The sequence below is a fragment of the Argentina anserina genome, chromosome 3 (genome assembly GCF_933775445.1).
Source record: "Argentina anserina chromosome 3, drPotAnse1.1, whole genome shotgun sequence".
Classification (NCBI taxonomy): Eukaryota; Viridiplantae; Streptophyta; class Magnoliopsida; order Rosales; family Rosaceae; genus Argentina; species Argentina anserina.
Genome location: NC_065874.1, coordinates 32,370,589 through 32,387,362, shown reverse-complemented (window position 1 = coordinate 32,387,362; position 16,774 = coordinate 32,370,589). Strand labels below are relative to the sequence as shown.

The 16,774-nt window shown below is 37.3% G+C and overlaps 1 protein-coding gene across 1 annotated transcript; it reads right to left on the bottom strand.

The window, feature by feature from the left end:
* Window positions 1–419: 419 nt before the first annotated feature.
* LOC126788864 (probable LRR receptor-like serine/threonine-protein kinase At1g56130) lies at window positions 420–10,136 on the bottom strand. The gene is made up of 25 exons (XM_050514872.1): window positions 9,756–10,136; window positions 9,182–9,383; window positions 8,991–9,062; window positions 8,834–8,905; window positions 8,680–8,751; window positions 8,269–8,340; window positions 8,086–8,157; window positions 7,932–8,003; window positions 7,707–7,778; window positions 7,539–7,616; window positions 7,374–7,445; window positions 7,036–7,107; window positions 6,884–6,949; window positions 6,183–6,251; window positions 5,894–5,938; window positions 4,413–4,477; window positions 4,168–4,326; window positions 3,592–3,833; window positions 3,162–3,363; window positions 2,884–3,048; window positions 2,575–2,693; window positions 1,853–2,063; window positions 1,546–1,777; window positions 1,287–1,437; window positions 420–1,125 (listed from the first exon to the last, which is right to left on the bottom strand). Exons 1-25 carry the CDS (start codon window positions 9,853–9,855, stop codon window positions 697–699), a joined length of 3,183 nt encoding a protein of 1,060 aa, XP_050370829.1. The 5' UTR covers window positions 9,856–10,136; the 3' UTR covers window positions 420–696.
* Window positions 10,137–16,774: the final 6,638 nt, after the last annotated feature.

Sequence of the window (16,774 nt, the reverse complement as noted above, 5' to 3'; positions counted from 1 at the left end):
GGAACACAGTAGTCTAGTAACTCAAGCAGAAATCATTAAAGATCTATGAAAGTTTGTTCGTTGATTAAAATCTAGGTGGCGTGAAACGCACTCTCTACCCAAATCAATAAACATCCCTTGATTTTCCTCCGCAAGTGAGGTAATCACTATTTGGTGAGAGAAAGAATCACAACTATTAGATGAAACAATCCTTAAACTCTAGTTGCGATATATATGGATTTTAGAGCACGCATACTGAAGGACTTGAACAATCCCACCATTCACCTTCCATCATTTATGTAAGCTTTAAAAATGCAAAGCTCGAGCCTACGATGTCCAAATACTCTCCCGCCTCTTATAATTAGCGCTCAAACAGTTTCATTAATTAGCTTGAAGGCAACCGCACCAGCCCCATTAAAAAAAATTAGCTAGACTCACATGTTTGCTGGGTTCTTACAATCTTACGGGCTACAAGACTACAAAAGGTTTCATAATGCATTAAAAAGAGTAGAGGATAAATTTTTAGCAGGATCTTCTTGTAGTTGGGTGCTTAATTTTATAAGTCCCTCTCCTTCATTACAAAAAAATCGCTCTATAAACACACATCATCAAGATTCAAAAATGAATGTGTATGCTAATGATAAAAAGACATCAAGAGCCATGTGTATCAAGAACACAAAAACTAGTGTGCCGCCTACTCGGCTTCCATCAAAACTCTTACCTACCATCATCACCATTTGTACTAAATATTGGAAGAGTGGCATTCGAAGGTAACTGTCCTGCATCCCCCATCACACTCGTACCTGCCGATGAGTTGAGAAAGCTGAAGTCAGTTCCTCTAGCTGACCCATCAGTTGCTAGACTGGTGCCGGTACTTCCATCACCAAATTTCGTTTGGCTGGTGATAGTAGTTACATCATCAAATTTCCAGTCTGTCAAGTAACTGGGCTTCGAAGTAGCAGGAGTTACTTCAATATCCCCTGTAAGCATTCCACTCACGCGAGACATAGCTGGTCGTAAATTTGGTGATGACTGAGTGCACAAAAGTCCTATGTTGATGATTCGTCTTGCTTCTACCTCATTGAATTCAGATAATCTAGAATCTACTAGATCAAGTTCCCTTTTGTTTTCATGCAAGTTCCAAGCCTAAGGAGGAAGAACACAATAGTATCATGAAGATATGGTAAATAAAAAGTCTATTCAATGTAGCAGAAGACAGTGCAACAGCATGAACCATGACACAATGAACATATCAAAGTCAAAATCGGAAAATCATTCGTGCAGGGGGGCAAATATAAAGTGCTTACCAATTCAAGAAGATAAACCATATCGCCTTTCAAACTTGGATCAGAATTTGACCTACCACTGACAATTTCTAGAATGACAACACCATAGGCAAACACATCGGTCTTCTCTGTCAAGTGTCCACGCATAGCATATTCCGGTGCAAGATATCCACTGCATCATTTAAGAATTGCATGCATTATTCATAACTAACCCAACTAATTTGATTTAAAATGAAATGAGAAACTACAAGAAAAGGAGACAAAGTTTTTGGGATCTTACATTGTTCCGGCAACCCGTGTACTCATGTGTGTCATTTTATCATCATAATGCTTGGCCAAACCAAAATCTGATATTTTGGCAACAAGATTAGAGTCGAGCAGAATGTTACTTGCTTTCACATCTCTATGTACAATTCGATGCCTTGATTCCTCATGAAGATATGTTAGACCTCTAGCTACGCCCAAACATATATCAAAGCGTGTTGGCCAATCTAGATGCAAGGTTCTTTTTCCTGTTTCATACAAGCCCAAATTATAAACTGTTATGACTAGCTAGAAGTAATAAATTAACAGTGGTATTCTCATACCAAATAATGCTTGATCAAGACTCCTGTTCTCCAGATACTCATAGACAAGGAGCCGTTTAGATCCCTCGGCGCAGAATCCATACAGATTTACTAGGTTATTGTGTCGCACAGAAGATATAGTGGCAATCTCTGTTACAAACTGGTTTTTTCCTTGGTGGGATGATGCAGACAATTGTTTTACGGCAATTACTCTTCCATCACTTAGAGTACCCTATTAATAAGAACAAGCTACCAAGGTTAGGCAACTTCAATTCACCCTGACTTTTGGGTTTCATGTCATAAATAGTGATATATGAATGAAATAATTTTATGTGCTTTAGGTTCTTAAACAATTTCAGGAGATGCATGTGTTTTATGCCCTTAAATTATTGATGCTTCCATTTCTCCATATCATTTTACTTTTCAAAAATGGAAGCACTTGGCATCCTACCGATGTACATGCAAACCCTTAATCTCAGGCTGCTACACCCCTGAATAAGGTGGGTACTGCTGCCATTTTATGAACACAAGAGGAACATATTTGATAAGGGACAATGGGACATGGGAAACAAAATTAGAAAGTTTATTAAGATAATAGAAGAAACAAAGAGCCTGGTGTTTCAAGATCTCAAGGTTTGCATTCATGCATAGGCGTAGATGTACAATATTCTTGCACGAAACATATAAGCATTCGCATGAATGATGCCACACGGTGAAAATCCTTAATTAGCATGGTAACTTACTTTAAATACAGGCCCAAATCCTCCCTCTCCAAGTTTATTATCTGGACTAAAGTCATTAGTAGCTGCCTTCAGTTCAGAATAACTGAAAGTGAGAGGTCCAAGATCTATTCCCAATAGCTCTGCAAATTCATCAAAATGATTACATGTCTGCTAGCATACTTTTTCACAGTCAGTTAGCATTATATTTCTTTTCTCTTTTCTTCAGGTAAGTATTAAGTATGCATAGGTCTTCTCACAATCAGTTATCTTTCTTTCAAGCTACATACAATATCCTAGTTCAGAAAGCAAGAACATTTGCTAACATTTTACCTTCATCATAGTTATCATCGGCGTTGAGCCTTTTTCTTCTTTGAACAATATAGAAAAGAACCACCACCAAAAATAAAACTCCACCACCAACAACAATTCCTACAATCATCCCAGTCCTATTCTTCTTCACACTCGGCAGCTTGTTGCTGACAGTAGGTTTGAATTCTGTAAAAATTAAAGCTCTTTAGTCAACAGCATGGATCACATTGAGAAAGAAAGCATCAGAAACAAACATATTGGATCAACTTTGATTCCCACTTAAATTGTCTTTACTTTACCAGGTGTAGCACTGATAGCTGATATAAGAGGACCATAAGTACCCTCCTCCGGTATGCAGCAAGTCCCCTTTCCAGCCCAGAAGAAATGAATTTCAAGGTAATTCTCTGAAACCACCTGAGCCTTGTATACCTTTTCAATAGCTACCAAAGATGTCCTATTTGTCTCCTTTCTCAAATCAAAATCTTTAACAACACGGACATCCTGAAAATAGATAGATAAGGAACATTTAAGATCTTGATGCTGATCAATGTTTGTTTTTGGGCATCATAAAGATACATGTGATGGTTAAAGGTACCAGACAGGCCAGATATAAGATCATGCTGCCGATATTTTTCATGCTCATTCATTGATTCTCAACATCAGATTTTTAATGTGAGATGATTCTCTTCTCAAAATTTTTTTAAAAAATTAATGTTAGATGATTCAGACCTGGATATATATATCAAACACACGTCTTCCGAGACTTTTTCTAGAAGTATCTAGAATAGCTTGTTCTGCAAATTCAAGCTTCACAGTGTAGTTTCCATTCTCAAGACCCAAGCCATAGTATCTGAGTGATGAGGCAGAGATTCTTGCACTCTGAAATATCGTAGGGTCTGAAGTATTTTTTATTGGAGATGAAGTGGATATTGTATACATCGGAGTGTCTGTCCCAGTCAAATATGATGCAGCTGTTGGCATTATTGTTTGACAAGAATTCAGTTAACAGTAGAAGCTTAAAGGAGGACAGATTATAATTTTATACAAGATGCCAGATGATCAACAGGTGGATAATATCTTGACAAATGTAGTGTGAAACACAAGTTCCCATTATTGACATGACTATTGTGGTATTCAAGACATCTATGCGCAACTAGATGAGGAACCTTAGTGTGATAACTAAATTATAGGGTTTAAATTATAAGTTGACTTTAGAGTGCAGACAACTACTACTATTGAAATGTACGATAAGACCAACATTTACGAACCACCTTAAGGAGGAGAAGAAAAATGAAGAACTATTACCCTTAAACTGTGTTTTAAGACCAACATTGCTAACTCCCCATCTGTTTGTGTCAGTCACATAATACGTAGCTGGACCAAGGGGCTCATTGTCCTTCTCATACACAGTCCCATTGGATATCTTAGTCTGATCACCACCGCAGTTAATCATGAAGTTATAATCTGTGTAAGATTTAAAAGAAGTTATTACACAATGTTCAGAAAGGCATTTAACTTAAATCGTGAAATGAGGTTTGAACTGTACTTACAAACTGGACTATCGCGATGGCAAGGAAAGCCCCGTTGAAGGCAATTTAACCCTGAAGGTAGATCACTGGAATAGAAAAGGAAATAACTAAGCACTTAAATGAGAAATATTGCATTTATTTGTTAAATAATAAACATATCTGTTAACTCCGATTCTTCACAATATTCAAAATTCTCATATTCGTTTTCATCCACACAACCTATAACAGTGTCAATATAGCAAATCTCTTCAGAGCCACACCCCTTTTCTCGCCTCCAGAAGAAAATAAACTACGTTGTAGAACAATGCCTTAAACAGAATGAGAATCACTCAAGCTTGTACTTGCCTCCTCGAAGAGACATTACCATAAAGAAGAAGCTACTGAACAATGAAGACAATAAAGTCTGTGCTCTCATATCAAGTATATACGAAAGAAGCAGGTCAGAAACAACCACCGTACAATCCTTATTTTTGTTAACATTTCAGTTAGCTTCCTTTCCTGTATTTTATAATTTCTCCATTCAACGCAGAACTCGGAATCAACAAGTCAAGTTATTCAGAAAGCCAATAGAAATAAAGGTGAACAATACAAAAGGTCGCTCCCTCCATTCTATACTCTTCTGGAAAACCTCATTCTTTTTACCTATTTCCAATTCAAAAACAACAGCAAAAAGCCAAAGAAGCACTCTGTTTCAAGGATATCTATCTATGTGCTCCAACCCGAACCTCTAACAACTCACAACCAACTTCATACAGCCATATTTACTTGAAATGACAAATCTATAGGAAATTGTAGCCCATGTTTATTAAGTCTTTCCCCAAGCTCCTTAGCTTCACAGTAACCCTTCCGGCCTCCTTGCCACACCACAAGGAATGTCAAGCCACTCATCCACGACTGAACCAAAGTCAACCCCCACTCCCTCCCGACGCAATAAAGCTAACCTGATCCTCTACTCTTCTTCGAATTCTCTCCACCACAGGTCCCCATCTCATATTCCCTTTCTACCACCAAGACCTCCACCAATTGCCTATCCCCGCTGTCTCAACAAGCCTGCTCAATTGATCAACTACCAACGAAAGTAAAAAACTAGAAAAAGAATATCCCTGATGAAGCCCCTTTTGAGATTGAAATTTTCCTCTCATTCTCCCCCACTAAATTTACACAGCTTCTTGTCAACTTCATACGTTTTTGCTCCAAAACATAAGCCAAGATAGTCCAGCCCATGACAATATGGTTTATTGAATTATAGTTTACGCAATCTTATATTGATGAAGTAGATAGTGGATTGACAGTAAAATACGGATTGACAATCGAACAACTAGAGACTTGATTAGGGATCCAAACAGTACCATATGACGGTTCATGTGCAACATAAGACATGGGTGGTATAATCTAGCCTCAGTAACCATTTTTAAAAGAAACGAAACCATGAAAGACATATGCATGTCATGTGCATTATAAAAAAGTTCACATCAAATGAGAGCTTAGATGCAAGGAATTACCTGCTATCTGAACTGCCTATGGTGAAGTTGTTGGCCACCAAGTTGCTGCAAAATAAACCCAAAATACACAAATGTCATGATCTTATAGTATCGGATCCAAGCCCAAACTGCCAAAAAAAAGGAAAGAAGAAAAAGGTCTGTATTGCCGGAAAATGTCCATCGAACTAGCCAACCATACCATACAAAAAGTAAGCACAGGTACCAAACGTAAAAATAATTATCCAAAAGGGAACTGAAAATAGCAAACAGTACATAAAACTTATTGTAATTTGGAATGTTAAGCACATACAGCTGTAAGTTTTGTTCGTTGACCCAACTCGGGAAGCTCTGGCCTACTAGATTATTGTAAGACACATCACTGCATTCATTTCATGCAAAAATGTTAAAAGAAGTTCATACAACACAACAACATCAAATTATCAAATCTCTGCAATATATATGAATTTGCACCATAACAATATGAATCAATGTACTCTTACAGTCAGAAAAATACAGGTTCAACCCAAATTAAGAAAGAAGTATTAACAAATCAAATAATAAATAAATAAATAAATGCAGGCCTTCTATAAATTAAATGCAAGTCTCTTTGTGGGTTGAGTTTTATACATTTAACTGTAACTCATCGTTGCATCATACTTTTTCCTTCTTCAAACTATTAGGAAGTGATCTGATTATGATTATCTACTGGTAAGAAAAATCTGTTTATTATATCTTTGCATACTGAAAGTACAGTTTTATATATACTAAGTTTTAAGTTTTGACCAAACCCAAGGAAAATGTTATCAGTTAGAGTCAACATTGATTGAATAAAAAATAGTTTAACTAGGAAAGGAAAACCACTTTTCATTCAAATCAAGATGTGTCAAATGTAAAATCCTGTTCATAACCAAATAGATGACTTGATATCACACAGAAATTTAGTTTAATACAAAATCCAGTTTGATTTATTGTAATAGATGATGTTTGAAGAAAATATGCTGAAATACTTACACAACAAGAAGCGCCGAGCTTTTAGATTCAGGAAGGCTGCCATTCAACTTATTGTTTCCAAGAAACCTAATTATGAAGACAAAAAAGCCTCAATAGGAAGACTATATTCTGGAGAAACATAAAGTAATTAAGATGAATGGATGACATATTACAGTATGGCAAGAACATTCATATCAAAGAGTGTGGCTGGTATCTGTCCATGCAAATTGTTGAAGCTCAAATCCCTGAAGCGGAAAAGGAACAATAATGCAGTTAGTTGAAGGTAGCTAGTAGTTCTACATAATCATGATCACCCAAAGTTGTTAAGGCTAGAAACCAGATCATCATCAGTTAGCCTTATAACAAAAGTATGTTTTATTAGATTATTTAAAAAGAGAATAATATGTAGTATAGTGCCATCGCTTCTCTTCAGTACAAAAGAAAATGGGTTTCAGAATGGGAAATTAGGGTAGGCTCAACATCTATGACCATCTATCAGAAAGAAGCTTACAGGTGAACCAATTTTCGGTAATCCCCAATATTGGAAGGAATTGAATCAGAAATATTGTTATTCCTCAGCATTCTGCAGGATTTGAAACCAAGCTGTCATAATAGATTTCAGAATGAAAACAACTAAAGTTTCTTAACAAATTCAAATGAGAAAGATTTTCCTTACAAGACGTCTAGAGACAGCATATCCTTGATAAAGCCAAGAGAAGAGTTGTCATTGGAAATTGTTACATCAGTAATTCGTCTATAACATCAACCATGAGATGGTAAATTACAGATATGCACACACACAAAAAATAAAAAGTTAAAAAATATTAGATCAGGTAGAACTCACAGCTCCGTCAAAAGTGTCAATCTGGACAGTGAAGATGGTATGGAACCTTCAAAAGAGTTTCCCTGAAACCTCCTATCATACATTTAGCTAATATCAGTGGAGTCCTCAGATATCATTGACCTTAAATGCCTAATCGAACAGGCTAACTAAATGATGAACCTATTATTACTGCACAACTGAACTGAACGGAATGCCACACACACACACAGAGTGAGAGAATCTCACAAGGTAGTAAGCTTTGTCCAATTTCCTATGAAGTCTGGGATCCTGCCAGTGAGGTTTGTATCTGTTGCCCAACTGAAACAAACATAGGCAACCTCTGATATCAAATCACAGTTTTTCCCTAATTTATCACAATTTGGATGTAGCTCTTACTCACAATTGTATCATGTTCGTTAGATTAGCGAATGTTGGTGGAATCTCACCACTAAGTCCAGAATTATCAATGAAACTGCATATCAAAGTGTTAAGTTAATAAAATGTGTTATCATAAATATCAGTACACATTTCATTATAAAAATTTGTCAAAAAAAGAAATGGCGAGCATGCATATGAAACTTACATCTTTTGTATTGTAGTTAAATACCCTATCTCAGGTGGCAGAGAACCTGAAAGGTTGAGTGTCCCAAGAGCCCTACAAAATTAACAAGTAATCAGTTGAAAGTTTGTGGACATTTTTGAAATTTTGAGTTTTATATAATTTAGACTAAATGCAGGTACATGAATACAGCGGCTGATAGTTGCACAATTTTCTGGTAAATATAGGTGCTTGTAACAAACAGTGTGGTTAAATTTGAAAAAGCAAAAAGATAAAGTACTTATGTTTCCACCTGATTGATAATGCATCAAAATAAGAACAATGCACATGTCAATGAATAATATATAAGGGTCCACATATATAGGCAGTAATGGTATCGACAATAAGAAAAATTTAACATTGCCTTTTCAGAAGCTTCAAAATTAGATGACTTACAAGAATGTCAAATTGGTGAGTTTGACAATATCCTTTGGAATTTCACCTGATAAGTCGTTGTGCCCCAAGTTCCTAGACATTAAAATACAAGTATAGGTCTAAATTACATTCTGCAAGAGGACTGTGCTCTTTTATGAAATTCAGGTTGGCTTACAAGTATGTGATTCTGCTTAGATTTCCAACTGATGGAGAGATAGGTCCTGTTAAGTAATTCTTTTCCAAATTGCTGAAATGAAAAAACATGGGGAAATTAACAAACAACTTGGGTACGTAATAGGTAGCAATAAGTTACATGAGTTTACAGAACATACAGATATTGAAGGAAAGTCAAAGAATAGAGCTCATCTGGAATTGGAGCGACAATGTCCAAAATAGATGCTTTCCTGCAAATCAAATTATACATGATGCAAGTCGTGATATGGCTGGTATTATAAATAAAGTCAAATCCTTGTGAAGGGAGGCATTTGAGTGGAAACAACAATAGAGGATGAGACATAATTACAGTTGGGTAATGTGGCAAGTTGTGTTCGAATCAAAAGAACAATTGCATTTGATGAATGGATTGTAATCATTTGCATCATAGAAATATCCGGTTTCATCATCTTCATCTATCGCAACTCCACTGCATGGGTCACCAGTCGTGTTCCATTGCTTCGTATTGACTGTAAGATTCCACTTCTGAACGATTGCATTCAGTGCTATCACTACACCCCCAATAACAAAGAGTTAATCCATGTCTTCTACAAGCCAAACAATTTACTTTCACCTCAACTTTGACAAAATATACAATTTTCAACTGTCAATGGGGTATAATTCACTTTTTTTTAGGAGAATGGGATATGATTCACTTCCTAAGAAACAGCAAAACTCCATAGTTCTTCAACACAGGACAATATTTCAACGGAAAGTACAGCACACAAATGAAAACATTTGCCACAGAATCAAAATGGTAACTTTAACTCACAAAAGTTTCCATCTTTCTACTACCTAACATAACAATTGAGCAAAGTAAGTTACAAAATTAACTTCAACTAACAACAGGACGATTGCATACGACTTAAGAGATGAATAATCACCTTCAGAAGGATATGTGGCGGGTTGAGCTTGTACACCAAACCCAGATGTGAATATGCTGCAGGCTGCTGCAGCATACCAAAACAAGACCACCAATGACATGAATCTGATCTTCCTTTTCCTACAAAGTTGCTCTCAATCAAGATCAACCCAAAACTATGGGGAGCTCCCTTCTTTCTCTCTGTAATAACTCGGAGACAAAACACAGGAGAGAGAGAGAGAGAGAGAGAGAGAGACGGGAATGGCGGCTGAGCTGAATATAGAGGGGAATGGCGGCACCAAAGTTGAATCAGTGAAAACAAGAAAGTCAAATCCGGTGAGAATGAGAAAGGTGGCTTTGCTCTGTCAAGTACTGAAAGGTGACAATGGTGGGGGCCAGATTATATTCTGATCGAGATAATTGCATGAAATCAAATATGAAATTGAAAAACACAAACAGAAAAATTGTATGCATGTGGAGTTGGACTTGGAGAATCATCCACTTGCTGTTTTTTGTGTAAGAAGGAGGGGGGGAAGGGGTCAACAGGACTCGAGCGTCTTGACAAATTGGGGACCCTTGTAAGTTGTAACCCATGACAGGTCAATATTTCATGTTTTCAACTCGTATTTATTGGTTTTTTTCTAGAGCAAATTGAAGAGAAGGTGATGATTAACTCTTTAAATGGGGGGCAGTTGAGAGAATCTTATCATCAACTTATTCAACTAGTTCTATAGAAATAAGGGTGTCAAATCATTTTGGTAGTTGAGAGATTAGTACAAGAGATGGATGATGTTACGTGAAATTTATGAATACATGCTCTTTGTTTTATGTTGTACTCATTAAGGCGATGTTATATTAGTCAACTTGAGACTTTTAATTTTAATTATTTTCCTAAGAATAATATGTTTGAGTGGGTATGGTGTAGTGGTTTCTGACCGCGACAACTCTTTGAATATGATTTAAACGTGTCATTGGTCAGGGGTTTGATTGTTGACGGATGCATTACACACCTCTTTGTTTCTAATTGGCCATAATGGGCCTGAGTTGAGGCATTGAGGACATTATTGTGGCCAGTGCACCCGGATTTTTGGACTACCGGGTTAGAACCATTTCACATGGGTCCTGTCAGGGATTAGTCTCATGCTAGAGGAATTACCTTCGGCCGTGGGAATACCCTAACACCCGGTTTCTAGACTGACCCATCCGCTTCGATATGCAACGGTGTATCATCGTGGAACATTTAAGGGTTTTCCTCCGCTGAGTTTACATTCGGGCCCCACATAAGAAATGTCTTGGAACTGAAAAAAAATATATGATCAAGTTGTTTTCTTAAACAAGTTGTGCTTCATTGTTTTTAAAAAGCACATAAATAACACATATTTCCTATTGACTTTATCTTATTAATTTTTTTTATTTAGTTTTAGTTTAATTCCTTGTAGTTTGTTTATGTTTTTTTTCTGAATCCATGTTTGTTATGGTGTTTCGTTTTTCTTTTGGCATGTATTGGGTCTTTTGGCTTCCCATGTTTGATCATGGATGCGGAAGCCGTTGTGCTTTATTGCTATAATAAGGTGCTACTATGTGTCCCCTTGGTTTTTTCGGGTTTTTTTTATGTCTTCCGTAATGTAATTGTGGCTCGAGCCATAAATACTTGTCTACTGGGATGTAGTAGTGGTTAGATGTGTAGAGTATTTAGCTTCTTTAACTCTTGTTAAAAGAAATTATTCCCATCCTACAAAAACTACTTTATATCTCATTACACCAAAATTTAATAAGTCGTCAATTTCTCATATTGGACCATGAGGATATGTTTCGAATCAAGAAGGAGAATGAAACTCATTTGTGTTTCGTCCAAACATTCCATTCAAAAGGTAACTGAAGAAGGTAACACAAGGAAATAGTTTGAATATGAATGATGTATTGAACTGCTAGTTTTTACAACTGAATTATGTTTGTAGCTACAATGGAAACAACTATATATAGACTAGCAAAGTAAACAACACTAAGAAAAGAAACTACACTAAGTAAGCACTAGCTAAGAAAAGATAGCACTAACAATAGCACTATGAAAAGAAGCTGATGCACTAAGTAAGCACTAAGAAAAGATAGCACTAACAATAACACTAACAATAGCACTAAGTAGACAGCACTAACAATACTCCCTCTCAAGTTGGATCGAGAGAATCTTTCGAACCAAGCTTGAACAATAGACGATGGAACTGAGCAGTAGGCAACACTTTGGTGAACACATCGGCTAGTTGATCAGAAGAATGCACAAACGAAGTGGTCAGAATTTTGTTTTGGACTTGATTTCGAATGAAATGACAATCCACTTCGATATGCTTGGTACGTTCGTGAAAGACAGGGTTCGCAACTATGTGCATTGCTGCTTGATTGTCACAGTGTAAAGTGATAGGATTCTTGCACTTGACACCAAGATCTTGAAGAAGAGCCTTCAGCCATATCAATTCACATGCAGTAGAGGCCATTGCCCTATACTCAGCTTCTGCACTTGATCTTGCCACCACTGACTGTTTTTTACTCTTCCATGTGACTAAGTTTCCACCTACAAATGTGCAAAAACCAGTCGTAGACTTTCGATCAAGAGTGTTGCCTGCCCAATCAGAGTCAGAAAAACCTTCCAAGACAAAATGACTATTATTTTTCATAAACACTCCCTTAGTCATTGTGCCCTTGAGATACCTTAGAATTCGTTTGACCAAATGCATGTGTGTAGATGTAGGAGCATGCATGAACTGACTCACCAAGCTAACAACATATGAAATATTTGGTCGTGTAATTGTGAGGTATATGAGTTTACCAACCAATCTTTGATATTCTGAGATGTGAGGGAGAGGATCACCTGATGCTTCAATATCAAATTTGCTTGGAAGAGGGGTAGGAGTTGAACTGCTAGCCTTCATGTTAGCTTCTTCCAGTAGCTCAACAATATATTTTCTCTGATTGAGAAACAAGCCAAAGGGTGATTGATCTATTTCAATTCCTAAAAAGTACCTCAGTGCACTAAGATCTTTAATGGCAAACTTGGTATGCAAGGTACCTTTAAGAGACTGAATTTCTTCATTACTGTCACCAGTGATAATAAATCATCCACATAGACGAGAACAATGAGTCTTCCAAAAGTACCAGTTCTGACAAACATAGATGAATCAGCCATGCTTCTTTTAAAACCACATTCAAGAAGCACAGAGCTGAGCTTAGAATACCAAGCTCTTGGGGATTGTTTAAGACCATATATAGCCTTATGCAATTTGCACACAACCCCAGCTTCATTTGCTTGATGATGCCCTGGAGGCAGGCGCATATACACATCTTCTTCTAATTCTCCATGCAAAAATGCATTCTTAACATCCATTTGAAACAAGGACCAACCAGAATTGACAGCCACAGATAACAATACACGAACAGTGTTCATTTTAGCAACTGGTGCAAATGTTTCCTTATAATCAACTCCAAACGTTTGAGTAAAACCACGAGCTACTAACCTTGCCTTGTGTCTCTCAATTCTGCCATCTGAATGAAACTTGATTTTGTAGATCCATCTGGCTCCAACTACCTTGTGGCCTTTTGGCAATTGAACAATGCTCCAAGTATTATTTTCATGGAGTGCTCGAAGTTCATCTTGCATAGCCTTTCTCCACACTGGTGACTGATTGGCCTCTTCAAATGATCTAGGCTCAGTGGTGTCACACAACTTGTTAAGAAAAACGGAATGGTGAGCTGACACATTATTTAGAGTAGCAATATTACCAAGAGTATGTAGAGAAGTGGGAGTTTCAAGACCAAATCTCACATTTGGTTTCCTAGTTCGACTAGGATACCTTCTTTCTAGTGGATCTGCCACATTATTCTCGACGTCAGGCTCAGTGACTGCAACTGGATCAGGTTCAACATCTTCAGGTTGATTAACTACAACATCCTCAATGACCTCATCAACATCATGAACAGCTGAAGAGGGTTGATTAATGCAGTGATCATCATTTGGAGCTACAGTGTGAGGGACATGAACCTCACTAGGTATAACTGGCTGAGGAGCTGCAGATTCAAATAGCTCCCCTAAAGATCATTATCTTTAGCATGAAATAATGGTTGTGTTTCATCAAATCTCATATCTCTGGAGACAAACAACTTCCTTGATTGAGAATCATAACACTTGTATCCCTTCTGTGATGAGGAGTAGCCAAGAAAAACACACTTGATGGCTCTTGGATCTAGCTTGTCTTGATTCTTGGCATGAGTGTGAACATAACACACACAACCAAAGACTTTGAGATGATCAATGTTTATTTTTCTTCCTTTGAGAACCTCAAATGGTGATTGGAAGTTAAGAACTCGACTAGGAAGTCGATTAATGAGATATGCAGCTGTGTGAATTGCTTGAGACCACTATTTCTTAGGAACATGAGCATGAAGCATAAGAGCTCTAGTCTTCTCCAACAAATCTCGATTTTTTTCTTTCTGAAAGACCATTTTGTTGAGGTGTACCTACACAACTTGTTTGATGGAGAATGCCTTGTGAACTTAAGTAATTTTGCATGACTTTGGATGTGTATTCAGTCCCATTGTCGGATCTTAATATGCAAATATTTGAAGAAAAATGAGTTTTGACCAGATTATGAAAGTCTTGGAAAGATTGAAACACTTCACTCTTTGATTTTAGGAGATACAAAAACGTAGTTCTTGTAAAATCATCGATAAAAGTTACATAAAATCGATAGCCATCAAAAGACTCTACCCTTGCAGGTCCCCAAACATCCGTGTGAACTAACTCAAAACCTTGAGATGTTTTTGAACTAGAACTAGGAAAAGGCAATCTGGTAGATTTGGACTTATGACAAGTCTCACATTCATGAGTGATTTTATAAGAATTAGGAAATAGAAATGACATGACATTTGATGAAAGGTGAGCTAATCTCATGTGCCACAGATTTGGAAGAGGAATGAGGCTTGTATCTGCAGCAAGACTTTGATGAAAACTTGAAGAAGCTGAAATGTAGTAAAGGCCATTTAGGAAAAACCCTTCACCAATCTTCTGTTTTGAAATACGATCCTGAAACACAACACTATTAGTTGAGAAAAAAACATGACAATCAAGAGTATGAGTGATTTTTCCAACTGAGAGTAGTTTGAATGGGAATGAGGGAACAATCATGACATATGAGTACTTATGATTAGAGAAAAGCTTGAGTCTACCCTTTCCTAAGATTGGAACTTTCTTTCCATTTGCAACTGACACATGTGAGGGAGATTTGAAAGTGTGAAAATCTTCTAAATGGGATGCATTATTAGACATATGATCTGATGCGCCAGAATCCACAATCCAAAAGTCATTATTCTTGCACAAATCTAAGGCAGTGGAAATTGCACAAATGATACCTGGAATCTCATCTTGCCCTGCAATATTTGAATAAGCAAGATAGCCTGCAAACTTGCCAAGCATGGCAGTAGCCCCCTCACTATTACAGTTGCCTTGTCTCTGTTGCATAAAAGCTGCAAACTCATTGATGAGATTGATGGGATTTGCAGTGAAGTTGTTGAGATCTTGTGAGTTAGAAGAGCTGCAACTTGCTTGATTAGCCTTAGGAGTATAGACAGGTCTAAACTGTCCCCTCGAGCTTTCATGAAACTTGTTCTTCAACTCAGGATGAAGAATCCAGCAAGTTTCCTTCACATGACCTACTCCAGTCCTTCCAATCTTTTCACAGTGTGTGCATTTCAGATCTGGGCGTCTGCCTCGATATGGTCTGTTGTTGGTAGCAAAAGCTCTAGCATCAGCATCCCTCTCCTCTCTTTCAACAACAGCAACTTCAGCATTTGTCATCACCTTCCTTCTTGTCTCTTCTCTTTGAATGGTGGTTCTCACATTGAGAAGAGTAGGCAGCTCTGGTGACATGAGAAGATGACTCTTGATATCCTCATATTCAGCTCCAAGGCTAGCAAGAAGCTCAAATATTTTATCTTCCTCTTGTCTCTTCAAAAGTATAGCTCTCTCAGTGGTAAAGGGCCTGTAGATCTCGAGCTCATTCCATTTTGCAGTTAATTTGCCAAGATGTTCAGTGAATGTTAGATTACCTTGTCGAAGATCAGCCAGCTCCCTCTTGATTTGAAACACTCTAGCACTGTTGTTTAGATCTCCATACATGCCCTTGATTGCATTCCACATGTCAAGAGCACTTTCTGAGTATTGAAAGATTGATTGCAGCCTTGGTTCCATGGAGTTAATGATCCATGACCTGACCAGTTGATCTTGAGAAAGCCAAGCATCGGAAGTAATGGGTTTCTTTGCTTCCTCGTTAATATAATTTGTCATCTGCCTTCCTCCTATAGCCAAAGTCATGGCATTGGCCCATTGAATGTAATTGAACTCATTGAGCAAGGTGGAGGTGAGACGAGATGATGAGCAAGGTGGAGGTGAGACGAGATGATGTGTTGGAGTCAATGACATCTTTGGAATCAGATGAAGAGTTTCCTGCAAGCGTATCCCCTCCGGCCATGATGAAATGATAATGAAGATGAAATGAAAATCAGAAACAAAAGCAGGTCCTATGAGGATCACTGCTCTGGTACCATGAAGAAGGTAACACAAGGAAATAATTTGAATATGAATGATGTATTAAACTGCTAGTTTTTACAACTGAATTATGTTTGTAGCTACAATGGAAACAACTATATATAGACTAGCAAAGCAAAAGCACTAAGAAAAGAAACTACACTAAGTAAACACTAGCTAAGAAAAGATAGCACTAACAATAGCACTAAGAAAAGAAGCTGCTGCACTAAGTAAGCACTAAGAAAAGATAGCACTAACAATAACACTAACAATAGCACTAAGTAGACAGCACTAACAATAGTAACTTACTCACTTTCTCAGTGATCTCCTACCAAACTCATAGGAAGCAAATTTATCGCACACCCCTAGTTTGCCTACATCTCAGATTAATGACATGTGTTTTTTACTCAACTATAATCTAACCATAGTTAGCATCATGAATACACAATAATAAAATCATAATAGTTTTA

Bases quoted from the DNA above. Each gene is read 5' to 3' on its own strand.
- LOC126788864 (XM_050514872.1), bottom strand. From the start codon at position 9,855: ATGTCATTGGTGGTCTTGTTTTGGTATGCTGCAGCAGCCTGCAGCATA. The intron at 7,446-7,538 runs GTAAGGAAAATC...CAAATCCTGCAG, and splicing joins ATGCTGTCTCTAGACGTCTT to AATGCTGAGGAATAACAATA. The intron at 4,478-5,893 runs GTAATTCCTTGC...TTTCTATTCCAG, and splicing joins ATAGGCAGTTCAGATAGCAG to TGATCTACCTTCAGGGTTAA.